The following is a 16,364-nucleotide window of genomic DNA, read 5'->3' on the forward strand; positions in this document are numbered from 1 at the left end:
TGTGCATGGCAGGTGCTTGACAAGTCATAGCTTCCACATAACGACACCTCCCATGTGCCTTACCTATCAACATTAGCACATCGGTGATGGGGTTGGCCCGTAGGAGTGGGAGCTGGGTCTTCTAGGGGGGCTGCCATGTCCTACTGACTCCACTGAGAATAGGTGGGCACCCCCCTCAAAGGCAGTTACCTGGCAGTGTGGACAGGACAGAGGGGCTGCAGCCAGTGAAGGGAGGGTGTGTCGGCACCATTCACCCCCAGACCGCTAGTCGTTGGTGGCTACAGGTCTCCCAGGGGATATGTGTAAATAATTTTCAACTGCTCTGGACTTGAGTAGAGGCTGTTTGTTAACCTGATTTTTTGTTTCCCTGACCCCATGGGCTCTATTCCCTCCACCCCTTCTCTTTTCCACCCCCAACCTTGAGCCCACAGTCCACACAGGTTGAGTTCTTGGGAAACCAACACCACTTCCTGTGGGTGTGGGTCTCATCTAAGGCTTCCTGAGGAGGGGACCATGATGGGGGCTTCCTGATGTTAGGACCTATGTCTTCCCATAAACTGGATTCTCCCTAAGGACAGGGCTGCCCCCGAGACTGAAGCACCCACAGGACAGGAGCCATCCTTCCATCCTGGATGGGAGCCCCCTAACGCGAGAACCCACAGTTCACCGTCAGACGGATGTTCCTTGAGGGCAGGGGCCGTCTCCCTATTCACTTGGAGGGGCTGCCTCAGAGCAGGGACCATCCCCTCTCCCCGTCCTTAGCCTGGGTCCAGCCAGGTTCCGTGGGTTGGAAACCGACTCCTGTGGCTGCAGAACGGTCCCTGGCTTCAGCCCAGATCCTTCCTTCCCCTTGCTCTTCCCTGGCCCCTCTCGACTTATTGAGGGCATCAGCTCACTCCCCTTCATAGACCCCAGGGGGCCAGGCTGCTGCCTTGGGGTTAACAAGCCCTTTCTCACTGGCTTCTCCCCAGCCCAGCCAGGCCCGCTCCAGCCTGCCCCCCATCTCCCAGCCTCTAACCCTGAGATCAGCTTTTTAATTGCTTTCCCTGATCTGCTCTGCTCCCTGCTCCCCTCTGTCTCCCTGTCTGATTGGGTCCCTCCAGAGGACAAAAGGCGGGGACCAGATGTGGCCCTGGTGGGAGGAGAGGTCTGGCGAGTGGCCTGTTATTTCCAGTCCAGGAGTCCTCCCAACAGACAGGATGAGAACGGAGAACGGAGGTGGGGACAGGGGGACTGCAGGCAAGCTGGGGGGAGCCCTTGGGATGAGCTAGAAAACACAGCCACCATCTCCAGGCCCTTGAGGTGACTCCCCTCCCCCGACAACCTTCATCCCAAGCCCTCCTGAATCCCTTTTCACCAAAGAACCTTGAAGGAAGGGAAGACAACTAGGATCCCCCAAACATAGCCAAAGGGACGTTCCTGGGGAAATCTGGGGTCTGGGAGGCAGGACTCCTGAGTCAGTAGCTGCCAAGGAGGCTCCCTAGGTGGTGATGAAGTCCCCTGGGGGGCTGAGCTGATGGCTGTGGGTAGGAGGGGACCCAAAAAGAAGACCTGGTGCTCTCTCCTTGACAGGTACCGACATTGATGGAGGTTTGGTCTTATACTCAGGTGACAGGGACAGGTGCCGTCCTGACTCTCTGCATGCAGGGACCATGTCTTGTTCTCTGTGTTTTCAGCCCCTGGTACTTACCTTGGTTCTGTGAACTGGGCAGGAATTTGTACCCCAGGGTGGGGGTCCAGACATGAGCTGGGGAGACTAAGGCAAGCAAGGAAGTGGGGGTACAGGGCCTGGGGAGACAGGACTTCTGAACCGAGAGAAGTGAAGTGAGGGGCCCTGCCCAGGCCTTCAAGGTGGAAGAGGCAAGACCAGGCAGGGAGAGGGGGCATTACACCGGCTGGGCCTGCAGTGGATGGGGGAGCCATCGATTGCCATGTCTTGTGGTCGACTCTCTTCGTGTAAGAACAATCCAATCTCAGAGCCTCACCGCCGCCCACAGAGGTCAGCTGGGAGCTGGCTGTCAGCTCACTGCCCCCTCGAGCACTGCCAGCTCCCTGAGAAGCTCAGACCAGCCAGGCTGCCTCTCGGTGCGGGCCATCACCCAGCGAACGCTCTCAGCCTGACCTCCTGTGATTGAGGGCAGGAGCCACACGTGCTTAACTCTATCAGCACAGAGTCTTTGTACATTTAATGGATCACCCGAGAGCACATTTTGCACCACAGAGCCACAAATGTTTGCCGAGGGAATGGCTGGCTGCAGAGCATCCTTGTCAGGAGTGACCCCTTCCACTTGCAAGCTGTCCCCAGCCCAAGCAAATTCTGCCGCGTGCAAGGGACCCTGTTGTGTGAAGGTTGCCCTCCCGGCTCTAGTTACCAGCTGCCTTGCCCTGTGCCTCCTGCCTTGCACTTGCAGGGGGGACGGCGATGATCAAATGAGATAATATATGTGAGGGCTCCAGGAAATGGGGGAACTTATTCAATTTGAATCCAACCAACATTCAGTAGGGCCTCCTGAGGTCAAGGCACCATGCCAGGCCGCTGAGGGCTACAGATGATGTGAAGCTGGGATTGCTTCTGTGGAAATCGCGGAACGCAGGGGGCAAAAAAACTCATTAAGACTAATTGGAGAGGAGGGAACCCCAGGCACACGAAAAGAAATGATATCTGTTCACTTCCAAAGGGAAGCGGCTTGGTGAAATGCAAAGAACCAGCCCCTGGATGCTGAACACTTGCTGTTTAACTCTGGGCGAGTTTCGGAAGCCTTTTCCCCTCTATCTCCTCATTACTGACCCCACAAGGTCAGGAAGCTTTGTGAAGAGGCCCAGCAGCTAGTAGGAACTCAATGCTTCTCTCCTCACTCCAACACGTGCTCAGAACTGAGCATGGAGGGGCTCACCGGGCAGAGGGGGAGGAGGCTGCTCCCCCAGAACAGCTAGGACTCACTTGAAATTAGCAGCATTATTTATACACTACTCGCAATGTGATAAATACCTTTAACATGTTTGTTTTCAGAATCAGGTTAAACACAGACTCCTGTAATTTTGTTTACACTATTAATTCGTTCAGCCACCCATGTCTTCACGGGGAGAGCAGAGGTAAACTGGCGCTGAACTGTCACACAATTCAAATGAGTGGAGATGGAAGCCACTAACAGGTGGAGGGGTGGGGGAGGGCAGGGCCAGCCTGCACTAGGCTCGAGCTGGTGGGGGCTTAGCTCAGAGCCTCACCTAATACCTGGGGACCACTAAAAATGCTCTCCCTGACAGCAGGACTCCTAGCAACCACCCCCAAGGCTGCAGGAGGATGGACAGAACTCTAGGTATAATTGCTTCTAAATCCGCTGAGGAGCGGGTGGGTTGGGCTGTGGAGGAAAGAGCAGGGCTCAGCCCAGGCCCAGACGTAAGGTTGCTGGGGGAGGCAGAGTGGGGATTGTTTTCTATACTCAGAAGTTTCTTGAGGGCTTGAAGAGTGGGAAGATGAGAAAGCAAAAGTGTTGCCATTCTTCCTAGGTGTACAGAGAAACACACACCAAGGGGCCAGGCGCGGTGGCTCATACCTGTAATCCCAGCACTCTGGGAGGCCAAGGTGGGAGGATCACTTGAGCTCAGGAATTCGAGACCAGTCTGAGCAAGAGTGAGAGCCCATCTCTACTAAAAATAGCAAAATTAGCAGGGCATGATGGTGTGCCTGTAGTCCCAGCTACTTGGGAGGCTGAGGCAGGAGGATCGCTTGAGCCCAGGAGCTTAAGGTTGCAGTGAGCTATGATGATGCCACTGCACTCTACCCAGGGTGGCAGAGAGAGATTCTGTCTCAAAAAACAAAAACAAAAACCAAACCCACATACACCAAGGATGGAGACAGTTTATTAATTATTATAAAAAATATATCTATATCTACATGTGTATTTATATATACATATATATGCAGAAATAAGGGATCGGAGGCTTATAAACTTCAGTATTACTAGCATTTATATCCAGGTGGTAGCGTTAGGCTGAGTTCCCCTTTCTTCTTTACATTTCCTTTTACACCAAATGTGCATCCTGACCACAACAGGGCAAAAACGGTAAAGCTGTCCTCATTTGGAAATCAAGGCACCATCACCCACATCATCACCAGGACTGTGGCCAGAGACTAGGGCTCCTGCTCCGGGCTGTGGGGAGTGGAGCTGAAATTGCCCCTCTCTCAGAAACCAGGAAGAACCAAGCTGGGATGCCCCATCCCGTTCTCCTCCTCCACTGCCTGTGGCCATCACTCTGCAGGGCCCTGTATTAGACACAGGCCAGGAAGAGAGTCCAAAAGGGCCCCCTGCCTGCTTGGAGGGCATCATAAATGAGAGGGGAACACGGCAGCACCCTTTAAAATAGCAACATGTTAACACTCACAAATGAATGTGTACCTGCTGAGAAGCGGAGTGTGATGATAAGAGATTAATAGAGAGAGTGAGTAGCAGAATGGATGGTTGGGGAAGGGGCGTTAATAAAGGAAAAGCGTGTGGGCATTAACTGCTCCGAGGTAAGGCAGGCAGGTCGGGGCTCCTGGTGTAGGTGGCTTCAGGGACCAAGTGGGGGTGGCCTGCCTAGAGCGGCTGGTGAGTCAGAACACCTTGGTGGTCAGGACACCTTGGCGATGCAGTTCCCAGCTGACAGCACTCTCCCAACCCCAGTGAGTTCCTTCCTGCTCCTCCTGTCCCCAGCATGGAGGGGGCTCAAGGAAAGCTCTACAGGCCAGTTGGATGGAAGAGCTGTAGGGAGGAAGGAGGAAAGTGAGGCTCTGTCCCATTTTCCCCTTGTACCCCAGTTCATCTCTCACCTGTCTTATCAGTGTCCCTGACATCCTTGGCAGCATCCCAGGCCCTCCTGTTACCAGGTCTCAGGCCACCCTGTCCCTTCCTACTTCTGTCTTCATCCGCCACCGTGGCCTGGGCCATCCCTGTCCCCAGTGCCGGTCACCTGGGATTTCGAGGGGCATAGCTGGCCTCTTCAAGGTGCTGCTGGGGAGGCGGGCGATGCGGCTGCGGCCCCGGGAGACTGAGGAACTGAGGGAGGGAAGGAAGAAAGGAGGGAGGTTACCTCTGGGCCGTGGAGGTGTGTGCTGGGGATGGGGGCAGGCGCTAAACACTAAGCCTTGAGAGCAGGGGAGGTTGAACACCAATAGGAGCTTCTGGGGCCCCAATCTGAGGGAGGGAGAGGCGGTGGTGGGAGGAGAGGCTTGTGGGGTTCGGGACATGAGAGGGAAGGAGCGGTGTCGGGGTGGGTAGTCCAATCACTGGATTAACCAATGAATGCTGAATGTCTCCCTTGACGACAGGGGGCCTGTGATCCCCTTCAGCTCTAGGAGATCCTGGAATAGCAAGGGCCAAGGAAACCTCAGGCAGAAAACTAGGTCCTGGCCCTGCTCATAGACCTCGGCTGCTGCTCCAGGGGGTCCTGAGATACACTGGGGGCCTAGAGCTGGCCCAGGTGTTCGCCGCCCTGGTGAGAGCGCTTTGTCTCCGTGCACGCCTCACCTCACAACGCGCCTCTTCTTGCAGGCTGAGGTCCCAGGGAGGGAAGATGTCGGCTTGGGGCCCTTCATGGTGAACAGCACGGGTCCGCTGGGGAGGGAGGAAGGGGAAGGGAGGCGCATGGGCAGGGAACCAGAAATGGTGCCAGCCACTTCTTCCCTCTAGCCCTCAGCTGGGGTGGGGAGGGAATTGGGGGGGGGTGGACGAGATGACCTCTGAGGTTTCTTCCTACTACAAGGTGGAGTCCTCTCCCTGCCTCGCTTGGCCCAGGCTGACAGCTGAGTGACAGGCCTGCTCTGGGAGGATGTCCAGATGTCAGTTTCTGGCGCGTCCTGGGAACTGGAGTTCAAACAACTTCACCCTTCCACCTGCCCGGCTCTGAGCTTGTTACTGAGAGCTGGTTTGCGGGCTGTGGCAGGGCCAGGGGTGCAGGCGGGCAGCTGCTGGCCTCTGTCTCACAAGTCCAGGTCGGTCTACCACTCATTCTTAGCCTTGGACTGTCCTGAGCTGGCTGCTGTTCCCCTACCCTGCCACGTGGGTGGAAGGCAAGGGTGAGAGCTTCATCTTCTCACTGAAAAATCCTGAATAAAGTTTTCTGGGGACCCCCTCCCCCATTCCAAATGCTGGGCTGGAGGGCAAAATCTGGGGCTGGAAGTGGTGGAAGTAGGTGTTTCCCAGAGGAACACAGAACTCAGACCGGGCCAGAGGGCCCACACAAGGCAGAGGAGCAGATGGCATTGGCCTCCCCTCACTCACACATTCCTGCTCTCGCTCACTCTTCCCAAGTTGAGGTCCCATTAGCTACCCATGAGCGTGCCACAAGCCAGCACAGAGCTAGTAGCTTTGCAGCATGGACAGACGAGGCAAAGGCCCCCAAGAGACGCCCCGTCTCCCTGGCAACTCTACACCCTGCCCTCCTGGGCCCAGGGAGGGAAGCTGATGATGACCAAAGGGAAACAGGTGGCAAATGTCTGGCTCCTGAGTCAGGCTGTCTCCACTCTGCTTGGCAGCACCACTGTCCCTTGCTGGCCACTGACCCCCCCACTGGGACGGGTGGGAGGAAGGCAGGAGGGGAGACCCACCTGGGCAAGAAGGGCTGGTCCAGCCTGTTCAGCTCCTGGGGAACTTTCTCCCAGCCAGCGCCTTCATGGAAACTGAGCTTTGAGGGGGTCTCCTCAGAGAGATCAAAGGTGGCATTGAGATCCCGAGTGGGTGGGGCCAGCGGAGTGGAGCAGTTCTGCATGGCAGAAGGGCCGAGGGGCACCCGGCTTTTGATGACTGTGGCTGGGCAGACACGAGAGGAATGGCAGGGGGAGGAGGCCCTTCCCCCTTTGGGGGTGCTGTGCCCAAATGATGGCTGGGCTTCAGGCAGAGACTCTCTCCTCAGGCAGGGCAAGAAGGACCGGCGCTGGCGCTTGCTTCTCTGCTTTGGGGCAGGGGGACTGTCTGGCTCCGAGGGGCTTGGTCTCCTCCTCCTCTTCTTCTCCATTGGCCATCGGGATGCCTGCGATGGGGAGCACTCGGGCCCAGGTGGGATGCCCAGAGTGTGCATGGGGCCACTCAGTCGCCTTGCCATGGTCCGGGTCACGGGGCCAGAGTACGCTGGAGACTCTGGGCAGAGAGAAGGGGGTGCTGACAGGGATCAGGGATGGGTCAGAAGAAGGTGAGTTTGTAGAACTTGAGGAGCCAGACACTAGAGACATGAAGGACCCCCTAACTCCTCAGGTGTCGGGGGCCTCTCTGTGTACAGAAGTCCACGATCCCAGGGGGCCAGCCTCCTACCCCAGTATAACCCAGCAACTGAGGCCCCCGGCAGCACTCTGCCCCAGCTGGGCCTTGGAGATGGTAGCAATAGACAGGGTAGGACAGGGTGAGACTCACTTGACTCTGAACACAGCTCCTGAGCCAGAGGTGTCCCTCCGGCCAGCCCAGGACTCCTGGAGGCCTCCGCCCCAGGCTCAGTTTTTTCCTCTTGCACCAGCTGCTGCAGGGTCTCAAACTCTGTGATCATGTCAGGGGTCAGGAGGTTGGCTGCTTGGAGCAGGGAGTACTGCCGCTGGGCCAGGCACAGCATCTTCAGGGCCAACCTGGAACAGAGGGAAGGGGATCCCCACCGCTCCTGAGACCAGCCTGACCAGGATCCACTGTGCTGTGCATCTGTCCCCGTCACTCCAGGTGGTTGAGGAGCACAGCTAGGCTGGTACCCCGGCTCCCTCCTGCCTTGCCTGAGACTGGCTGGTCAGCCTCGCCACCCTCCCAGCCATGGCTTCTGTTCTGCCCTACCCTTGCTGAAGGCCAAGGATGGCCAAGATGGCCACAGGTAATGGTGGGAGGTGTCACCATTAAGCATGTCCCATGACAGTGACCTGGGAAGTAGTGAAAGGGAACTAAGTGGCCTTGGCCTGGGAAGGTCTGAGTTTCTGCTCAGCTCTGCCACTTACTAGTGCAGTGATCACAAGTTAATCTACCCTAGAGGCAATGTAAGGTAGCAGTTAAGAACCCAGCTCAAGTCAGACTGCCAGCTTCCTGCTCAAATCCTGGCTCCAACGTCTCTCAGTGACGTGATCTTGGTTGCACTGGTTAACCTCGGTCTCAACCTTAGAATGGGGATAAAAAACGCACCCACTTCACAGGGCTGTTGGAAACATTAAACGAGTTATTTTACATACAAAATGTTTAAAGGATACTTGGCACATAGTAAGGCCTATAAGTTTAGCTAACTATTACTTTCTGTAAAATAACACCATCTACCTTGTTAGGGTAAGAGGAAATTAAATAAGACAGGCTGTGTTCATCGTGGTTCTGAGAAGATCCTCAAAAGTGCATCCAGTCTGTGCCCCCTGCTAAATGTTTGGGATCCTGGAAAAGTATTTGTGAACCAATGCATATTTCACATGCACTGGGGGGCTATTTAAAGGAAATTATGAGGGTAATGTGATTATTGATGGTCTAAATTTAGATTCTAATAAAGCAAATTTTCTTTCTGTAAGGCACACCTATGATAAAAGAACAAACACAATTATCTCGGTGGGGATTATTTGTGGAAAATGATTTATCCTCAGGTAGCTCTACCTGCCTGGACATCTCTGAACCCCCTCTGCTGCCCTCAGTCAGTGTGTGCTCCGGGAACAAAAACTCATTTTTATAAAGCAGCCTCAAGGCCTTTTTGAAAGAAGGCAGGATGCAAATTAAAAAGGACACAGTAGACTCATTCTATACCTGCCTGAACCACACATTATAAGGAAGATTAGACTATGGAGAAGAGGGGGTGTTCGGGGGAAATGCATTGGCCCCATCCTTCCTGCCCTGGGTAAAGGCCTCAGTAACCCATCTGCCAGATAGGGAGTTGGTCTAAATCAGGGGTTTTCAAATTAGGTTTCAAAAATCCATCAGGCAGAGCAACTCTGTTTTGTCTGTTCTACACATTAGATTTCAGCACAAGATTTCATTTGAAGAAAGGACTTTGCAGTTAAAAAAAATTCTGGAAAAACCACTGAACTGGAAAATCTAAGATCTACTCATTGCCCTAGTGGTCCAAGATTCTAAATTCCAAAGCCAAAGGTAAATTATTTCTGATTATCTGGTAGTTAGGATGTTTCCAAATATGGAAACAATCTAGAATGTCCTACAACCCCTGATACTTGGGGTCTTCTGTCACATTTTATTAGTACTTCACCCTCAAGAAGTAGGGAGACTAAGGGCTATGATCCCTAAATCATAGCCAAGGTTGAAGCAACTTGTCAGAGACCACAAAACTGGAGCGAAGCAGAAATGAGGACCCTGGTGTCCTCTCTGCTCATGACAAGGGACACCAAGGAGAGAGAGCCTGAATCATCAGTGGAAGCCTGTGGTTGTTCCCTGGTAGCCGGGGGGACATCTACCAGTACGTCCCTGCCTCTCCAGGGCCCCGGGGAGTCAGCAGCAGGAGACAGATAATGAACCGCTGATTATTCAGGCTGCAGCATTTTTGCTGAGTCGGGAACAGACACTCCCCAACAAGAAATAAAATTAAACAGGCCCTTCTGTCCAGAAGCTTTAAATACACTGCCTAGCGTGAAGCGTGCTGGGGAGGGAACAGTGGGGTTGGCAGTAGCAAAGCCAAGTGGCAAGGGATTTATGTGCTGGGGGCCAAGGAAAAAATATAAGCAGTATCTCTCTATTAAGCATAGACAGAATGGTCCAAAATCCGTTTCTCATTGGCTTTGAGTGGTGGTCTGTATTTACTACTGAGAAAAAATAGCCACAGTCAATCTGTTGATGAAGATGCATGACAAACACTTGACTCAGGAAGGCTGTCCCTAATTTCAACTCCTCTTGGCTGTTCCCTCCTTGTTGAGGACAGGCCGCTTTGCCCTCAGACTGGAAAACAAAGCTCTAGCCCAAGCAACCCTGCCCTAACTCCATGCCTGCTGGCTGTCTGGATGGAATCTGGTGTTTCACGTCCCTCTCCTGCTGGGCTGCCGGCCGTGTGGAGGAATAAATAGAGATGATGATGATAAGTAAATAGAGTAGGTGATAATATCAAGGCGTTGAAAGCAGATAAGGGACAGTGTTGATGAAAAGAGACTAGACTCCAAATTGGACAGACCAGAGATTTTGAGATGCGTTTCACACCCACTCCCACCCCAGGAAGCTGACCCCATCGCTTCCCTCCTTGGACTCCATAGTAGAAGGAGAAGACACCTACTGCATAGGATGGTCCCTGTCCAGCTTCTGTGGTGAGCGGTGGCCCACGATGGGCTTGGGCTGCAAGGTCAGGCCATGGGGCCCTGGCAGTGGATGCCTGAGGCTCTGCTCTGGCATCTGGATTGGAACCTAAAGAGGAAAGAGGAGGCACAGCTGGAAGAGCCAGGGTGGCCACTCTGCCTCTACGAAAGCAACTCCTAAAATCTTTCCTTCCTCCAAGCATGGCAATGGTAGCTCCTGGAATGCCCAGGTCCTGGGAGAGGCTTTCATCCCCCCAGTCACTTCCAAACACACAAGGATCTGATAGAATATTTCTCCTTCCTGTGCAGGATCTGAAAGCCTCCCCCCTGCTTTCTTTTCTTTTTGAGACAGAGTCTCTATCTGTCACCCTGTCTAGAGTGCAGTGGTGTCATTGTAGCTCACTGCGACCTCAAACTCCTGGGCTCAAGCGATCCTCCTGCCTCAGCCTCCTGAGTAGCTGGGACTACAGGTGCGTGCCATGACACCGGGCTAATTTTTCTATTTTTAGTAGAGATGGGGTCTCGCTCTTATTCAGGCTGGACTTGAACTCCTGAGCTCAAGTGATCCTCTTGTCTCGGCCTCCCAGAGTGCTAGGATTACAGGTGTGAGCCACCATGCCTCCTAATGACTAAGGTGGAAGACATCCAGGTGGAGAGCCAGGAATGAGGGGCCCCCTCAGGGAGAGGTATTTCTCCACTATTTCACCAGCTCTAAGCCCTCCCAATGCCCAGGCCTCACGTCCTCAAGTCCTACCTCCTCTGCTGGGCTTTTGTCCTTGTCCTCTGAGGACTGCTCCTGGTCTGAAGAGTTCCCTTCCACGACCCTCTCTACCTGGGCCTCTGTCTCCAGGCTCTCCTCTTGAAGGGTTCCGGACCCCACGGGGAGCTCCGGGGTGCAGGGCTGGCTGGGAGGGCAGGGTGGTAAGGGAGAGCTGGGAAGGCTGAGGGGGGAAGCGAGAGTCTGAGCAGCAGGATATGGGGCAGGATCTCTGTGGCCCCCGGGTGATATAGACTCCATAAGGAACGGATGCTTGGGTGACAAATGGGCAGTAGCTGAGGGTGGGAGAAGGAGCCAGGGATTTTTCTGGTTTAAGAAACAATGATACCCAGCCTCTGAGTTCATCTGCTCTGGAATAGTAGATACTGCCTCTATGGGCTGTGGTGTCATTGGCTCCTTTGACATAGGGCATTCTAGGTGACAATTGGTTGCTGGGCACTGGTTGGGAACCCCTGACTCTAGGTGTTGGAGCAGAAGCTGGGGAAGGGGGGCTAGTTCTCCATCCTGGCCAAGCCAAATGGTGGGGGCAGGCATGGGCAGTAGAACTCACTGTTGTTGTGGTGGGCCCAACTTGGGGGACCCTAGGATGTCCTGATGTGGGGGCTGGGCTCCTGCCTCATACACCTGGAGCTTTTTCCTCAGAGCAGCTACCTGGAACAGAAGCAGCCCAGACCCTCAGAGCCCTGGCTGAGCACAGGAGCAGAGGGGTGGGCCTAGAGTCCTGGCTGCACCCCAAAGTTCCTGTCCCTCGCTTTTTGCCAAGCTTGCACTCCAGGTGGGCTCCTCACCTCAGCCTGGAGCTGCTGGCAGATGGTGGCATACTGGCTGATGTGACAGTCCAAGCTGATCACGTTGCTCTTCAGCTGAAAGGGGGCACAGGGGAGAGATTTGTTTGTTCATTCAAAGCAACTTTTATCAACCACCCCAACGGCTGGGCTCTGCACTGGGGGTCTCACATTACTGTGACGTGCCCTCGCAAGTGGGGAAACATGCCTGAGACCCCACTGCAAGAGGCAGACGGTTGCCTTTGAACCCAAAACCCTGACTCCCCAACCAAGACATCCTGGCCAGGCATAGGCATTTCCACAGCTGCCCCAGGAGAGCCAGGGAGGGGGAGGAAGCAGGGAGGGGGACGCCAAGCAGATGTGGCAGAAAACACGTGTCTCTTTTGCTGAAAATATGGTCCTACTGCTAAAAACAAGCCTGAATTGTTCTGCTGGCCAACACTCGGCTACCCACCTTGTTGCTCCCCTCAGTTTTGGTGACCATCCTGTCTCTCCCCAGCTGGAGTCTTCCCACCCAAGGATGGGGACTGTGTGGCTTCTATCACAGAAAATCTCCCAGGAGACAGAGCCTAGGGAACTTCTTTCCTCTGCCTTGGGGATCTGGGTCTGTCCCTTCCTGCTCCCGGGCTGCAGCTCCCTCCATGCCTAGGCTGGCCCTCCCTGGCTGGCACGCACCGAGAGCCTGATCTCCTTGGCCCGGTCGGCATACTTGAGGGTGTTGTACGTGTCCTCGTAGGCCAGGCTGGAGGGGCTGACGGCAGCGATCATCACCGTGCGGCAGTTGCCCCCAAGGGAGTCTTTGAGCAGGCGGGTCAGTTTGCTGTCCCGGTAGGGCACGTGAGTCTTCCGGCCCTGGGGGCAGCGAGCAGATGTGGGGTGAGGTAGCTGGACAAGGCTGACCCAGGCTGGGGCCTGGTGGCCTTTCGCCCAGGTTTTGGGTGCTCAGTTGCTGTCCTGGGCAGGACACTGGTCAGCGCTGCTTTACCTTTGCGTCGGCCAGGGCATTGAGGACGTTGATGAGGGCCAGCAGAGAGCGGTTGATGTTGGCGCCCTCCCGCAGCCGCTCTCCCTTTGTGCCGGTGCTGGACGCCCGCTCTGAGCCAGCCAGGTCAATCAGGCTCATCTTGGCCACCTGAACGGCCTGGGTCAGTCCTGGAACCCGGTCCTGCTGCTTCACAAAGATCTGGGGCAGGCAGCAGGGGTGAGGGGGAGCCAGGCCTTAGGAACCCTGGCTTCAGGCTCTGACCCATGACCCCTCTCACCTGGAAGATGGCATGGGAGCGGGAGGATGCGGCATTGGCATCAGTAGGGTGCTGTGTGCGGTTCCGATTCCCCCTGGTCAGCATCTCCAGTAGCTGTTCAGCTGAGGCTGGCTACAGAGGAGATGCCCAGGAAGGGGGCTGTGGTCTCCCCCACCAGGGCTTCTCCCCTGACAGGAAGGGCTGCTCTTCAGAACCAGTGTCACCCCGCCACCACCACAGGGTCCAGGGTGTCCCCGAATGGCCTGTGAGGGAACCCCAGAGGACCAAAGGGGCTGCTCATCCCACCTGAGCCCAGCCCCACACCTGGTGGAAAGAAAGTCCTTGCACCACCACCCCCTTGTCGGGGTCCTCACGGATGGCGAGGGGCCCCTTGGGCTCCAGGAGGTCGTGGATCTGCTCATTGTACACCTGCAGAGAAAAGAAGTGGGAAGGAGACCTCAGGGAGAGGACCCAGCAGGCCACCAGCGGAACTTTGAGGGACGATGTTAGTGATGCGAGCAGGGTGGACTGTTCTCTCACAGTCTCTCACGGGGCTGTATCTGCGGCCCTGGGCTCTCATCGGGGCCCAGGTCTCCATTTCCTGCCCAGTTCCCCACTCCCCCTCCCCACCTGCTCACTTTCCCCCTCAGGTTGTCAGAAGGAGGGGTGAGGCCACAGGGCCTGGGGAGGGAACAGCCGTACCTCCTGGTAGCTGATGAGCACCTCAAAGCGCTTCTCCTCCTGGAGGGCCTCAAGACGCCTATACAGCTCCACAGTGGTGAGGTACATGATGCCAGGGTCCCCCTCCCTTCCCAGCATGGTGTGTGTCTTCCCGGCCCCGGTGGCCCCATAGGCAAACACTGCAGAGGACAGAGTAGGGAGCAGGGTGGCAGCAGGGCCAGATCCGCTTCGCCAGGTTGGCCCCCAGTGCACTTCTGCCCAGCTCAGCCTTCCTTCCTCCTCGAGCCCCTTTCCTTTGCCTTCTGTGTCCACCCGTCTGCTGCTCCTACCACCCACATCCTGTGTTCCCACTGCAGCTCTGCGTTCTCCGTCTGTCCTGGCTCCCCGCAGGCCTGTGGGTTTGAGGGCCATGGGACCTCCATTATGCTGGGGCCAGCCCCTCCTTCTCCAGTCTGGTTAGCTTCCTCTGCTGAAGGCCTGGAATTCTTTCCCTCTTGTCACTTACCTGGTAACACACTTGTGACTTTGTGATTCGTGTCTGCTCCCCCTCTAGACTGGAAGCATCAAGAGGGAGGAACCACAGGGTCTGTCTGGCTTGCTACTGTATCCTAGGCCAGGCAGAATGAGTGAATGAGGGCGCCACAGAGAATGAAAGGGCCAGAGCTCTCCTCAAGTTGTGCCCAGCTGGGGGGAGGTGGGCACGTGTCAGAAGACACACGAAACCCTCCCCTTAGAAGGAGGCAGGAGGCAAGGCCACTACCAGGCAGGGTGCAGGTTCTCACCTGAGCAGTTGTAACCCTGGAGGAAGCCGTCCAGGATGCCGTGGGTGGTGTGCTGGAACACATCCTGTTGGGTGGCTGCCTCTCCAAAGACCCGGTCAAAGACAAACGTCAGGTCTTTGCCCTTCCTTTTGGGGCCATCTTGGATGCTGCCCCATTTCAGGCCAGGGAACCCTCCATCGGGCTCCTCAGGGTTAAACACCAGCACCCGCTCGTCCACCACCTGAACCACAGGCCGACGTTGACTGTCCAGCTCCCGAGGGGTGGGGGGCCGTACCCGCACCACCACCCGCACCATGCTGTCCTCCACTGCCATCACCATGGCAACACCTGGGCAGAGACATGATGGAGATGAGGACCAATCTGACCCCAGGCCTGACCAAGTGCCCCTTCAGCATTCAAGGGTCACCTCTGCCCCTTTCCCAAGGTCTGGTCTCCATTTTATACCTCAAGACAGTAAGAATGTTGGTGCCAGCACCAGTTACTAATAAATATTTCTTTCTCACCTGAAATACTTCTGTCATATTCAGATGTCTATATTTTCAGACGTCTATTACTATGCCTTCTATCATGTTCCTCTGATGTATTCGTCTATTTTTGTGCCAATACCACCCTGTTTCCACTGTAGCACTTTACAGCATGCTTTATAGCTAGTAAAGCAAGAACCACGTCACTCATCTTTCTTTCTCATAACTTTCTTGGTTATTTTCAGGTACTTATTATGTTATTTGACTTTAAGAACATTTTATTAATATCAATTCTACCCCCAACCCAGCAGCCCCATCTCCCCTCAAAAAAACCCTAGCGGGATTACAATTGGACTTGCATCGAATTTACACATTTATTTTATTATATTAAACCTTTTCAGGCAAGACTATGGCTATTGCCTTTCTATTTGTTTGGATATTTTTTATGTCCCTCAAGATTTTACAGTTTTCTCTCTTTTCAGTTTGGTTCTGTGATTGTTCTTTTAATATAATTGCCAGGTATTTTATGGATTTAATTGCTCTTATGAATGGAACATCTTCCGTCATTTCCATTTCCAGCTGGTAATTGCTAGTATGGAGAAACGTAATTGATTTTTATATATTTGTCCTATATCCACCACTCTCAAACTTTCTTATTAATTCCAGTTGTTTTTATTAGGGCTTATTGGGTTGTCTAAGTATACAATTACGTATCAGAAGAAAAAAAAATTAGCTTATCTTTTTCACACTTACACCAAATATTTCATTTCTTATCTATTGCAGCCTCTAGAACTTCTAAAACAATGTTGAATAGTAACGATGATAATGGGCATCCCTGTGCTGCTCCTGATCTTAAAGGAAATGGCTTTAGTGCTTCAGTATTTAGAAATTAGTTTTGGACAAATAGTCTTTATCATATTAGTAATTTCTATTCTTATTTTAGTCATAGTTGTTATTAGGAAAATGTAGAATTTTATCTAATGCTTTTCCAGTATCTCCAGATATGTTTATGGGTTTTTTCCCTCCCTTATTTTGTTGATGTGGCAAGTTATTTGATATTATTCCTGGTATCAAACCAACCATGCATTCCTGGAAAAAAATCCTACCCTGGCCATAATGAAGTTTTCAACATTTAAATGGTCAAACATGACTGGGCACAGTGGCTCATGCCTATAATTCTAGCACTCTGGGAGGCCAAGGCGGGAGGATTGCTTGAGCTCAGGAGTTCAAGACCAGCCTGAGCAAGAGTGAGACCCCATCTCTACAGAAAAATTAGCATCACTTGAGCCCAGGAGTTTGAGGTTACAGTGAGCTATGATGACACCATTGCACTCTAGCCTCGGCGACAGAGTGAGACTCCATCTTCCCCACAAAGTAATAAACATTTTCTTTCTTTTTTTTTTTTTTTGAGAGAGAGTCTCAC

At 53.9% G+C, this 16,364-nt stretch overlaps 1 protein-coding gene across 1 annotated transcript; it reads right to left on the minus strand.

The window, feature by feature from the left end:
• Nucleotides 1-4,516: 4,516 nt before the first annotated feature.
• On the minus strand, nucleotides 4,517-14,790 carry KIF18B (kinesin family member 18B). The gene is made up of 15 exons (XM_012661500.1): nucleotides 14,478-14,790; nucleotides 13,717-13,874; nucleotides 13,339-13,443; nucleotides 13,036-13,146; nucleotides 12,759-12,956; nucleotides 12,449-12,625; nucleotides 11,777-11,851; nucleotides 11,539-11,639; nucleotides 10,965-11,115; nucleotides 10,192-10,319; nucleotides 7,362-7,591; nucleotides 6,587-7,136; nucleotides 5,508-5,594; nucleotides 4,951-5,036; nucleotides 4,517-4,718 (listed from the first exon to the last, which is right to left on the minus strand). Exons 1-15 carry the CDS (start codon nucleotides 14,788-14,790, stop codon nucleotides 4,612-4,614), a joined length of 2,577 nt encoding a protein of 858 aa, XP_012516954.1. The 3' UTR covers nucleotides 4,517-4,611.
• Between the last annotated feature and the right edge of the window lie 1,574 nt (nucleotides 14,791-16,364).

This window comes from Propithecus coquereli, unplaced genomic scaffold (assembly GCF_000956105.1).
Source record: "Propithecus coquereli isolate 6110/MARCELLA unplaced genomic scaffold, Pcoq_1.0 Scaffold714, whole genome shotgun sequence".
In the NCBI taxonomy this organism is placed as follows: domain Eukaryota; kingdom Metazoa; phylum Chordata; class Mammalia; order Primates; family Indriidae; genus Propithecus; species Propithecus coquereli.

Excerpts from the sequence above, each read along its gene's own strand:
- KIF18B (XM_012661500.1), bottom strand. The coding sequence starts at position 14,790 with ATGGCAGTGGAGGACAGCATGGTGCGGGTGGTGGTGCGGGTACGGCCC. Across the intron at positions 13,444-13,716 it reads TGCTCATCAGCTACCAGGAG|GTGTACAATGAGCAGATCCA; the intron begins GTACGGCTGTTC and ends TTTTCTCTGCAG. Across the intron at positions 5,595-6,586 it reads GACCAGCCCTTCTTGCCCAG|CGGACCCGTGCTGTTCACCA; the intron begins GTGGGTCTCCCC and ends CTCCCTCCCCAG.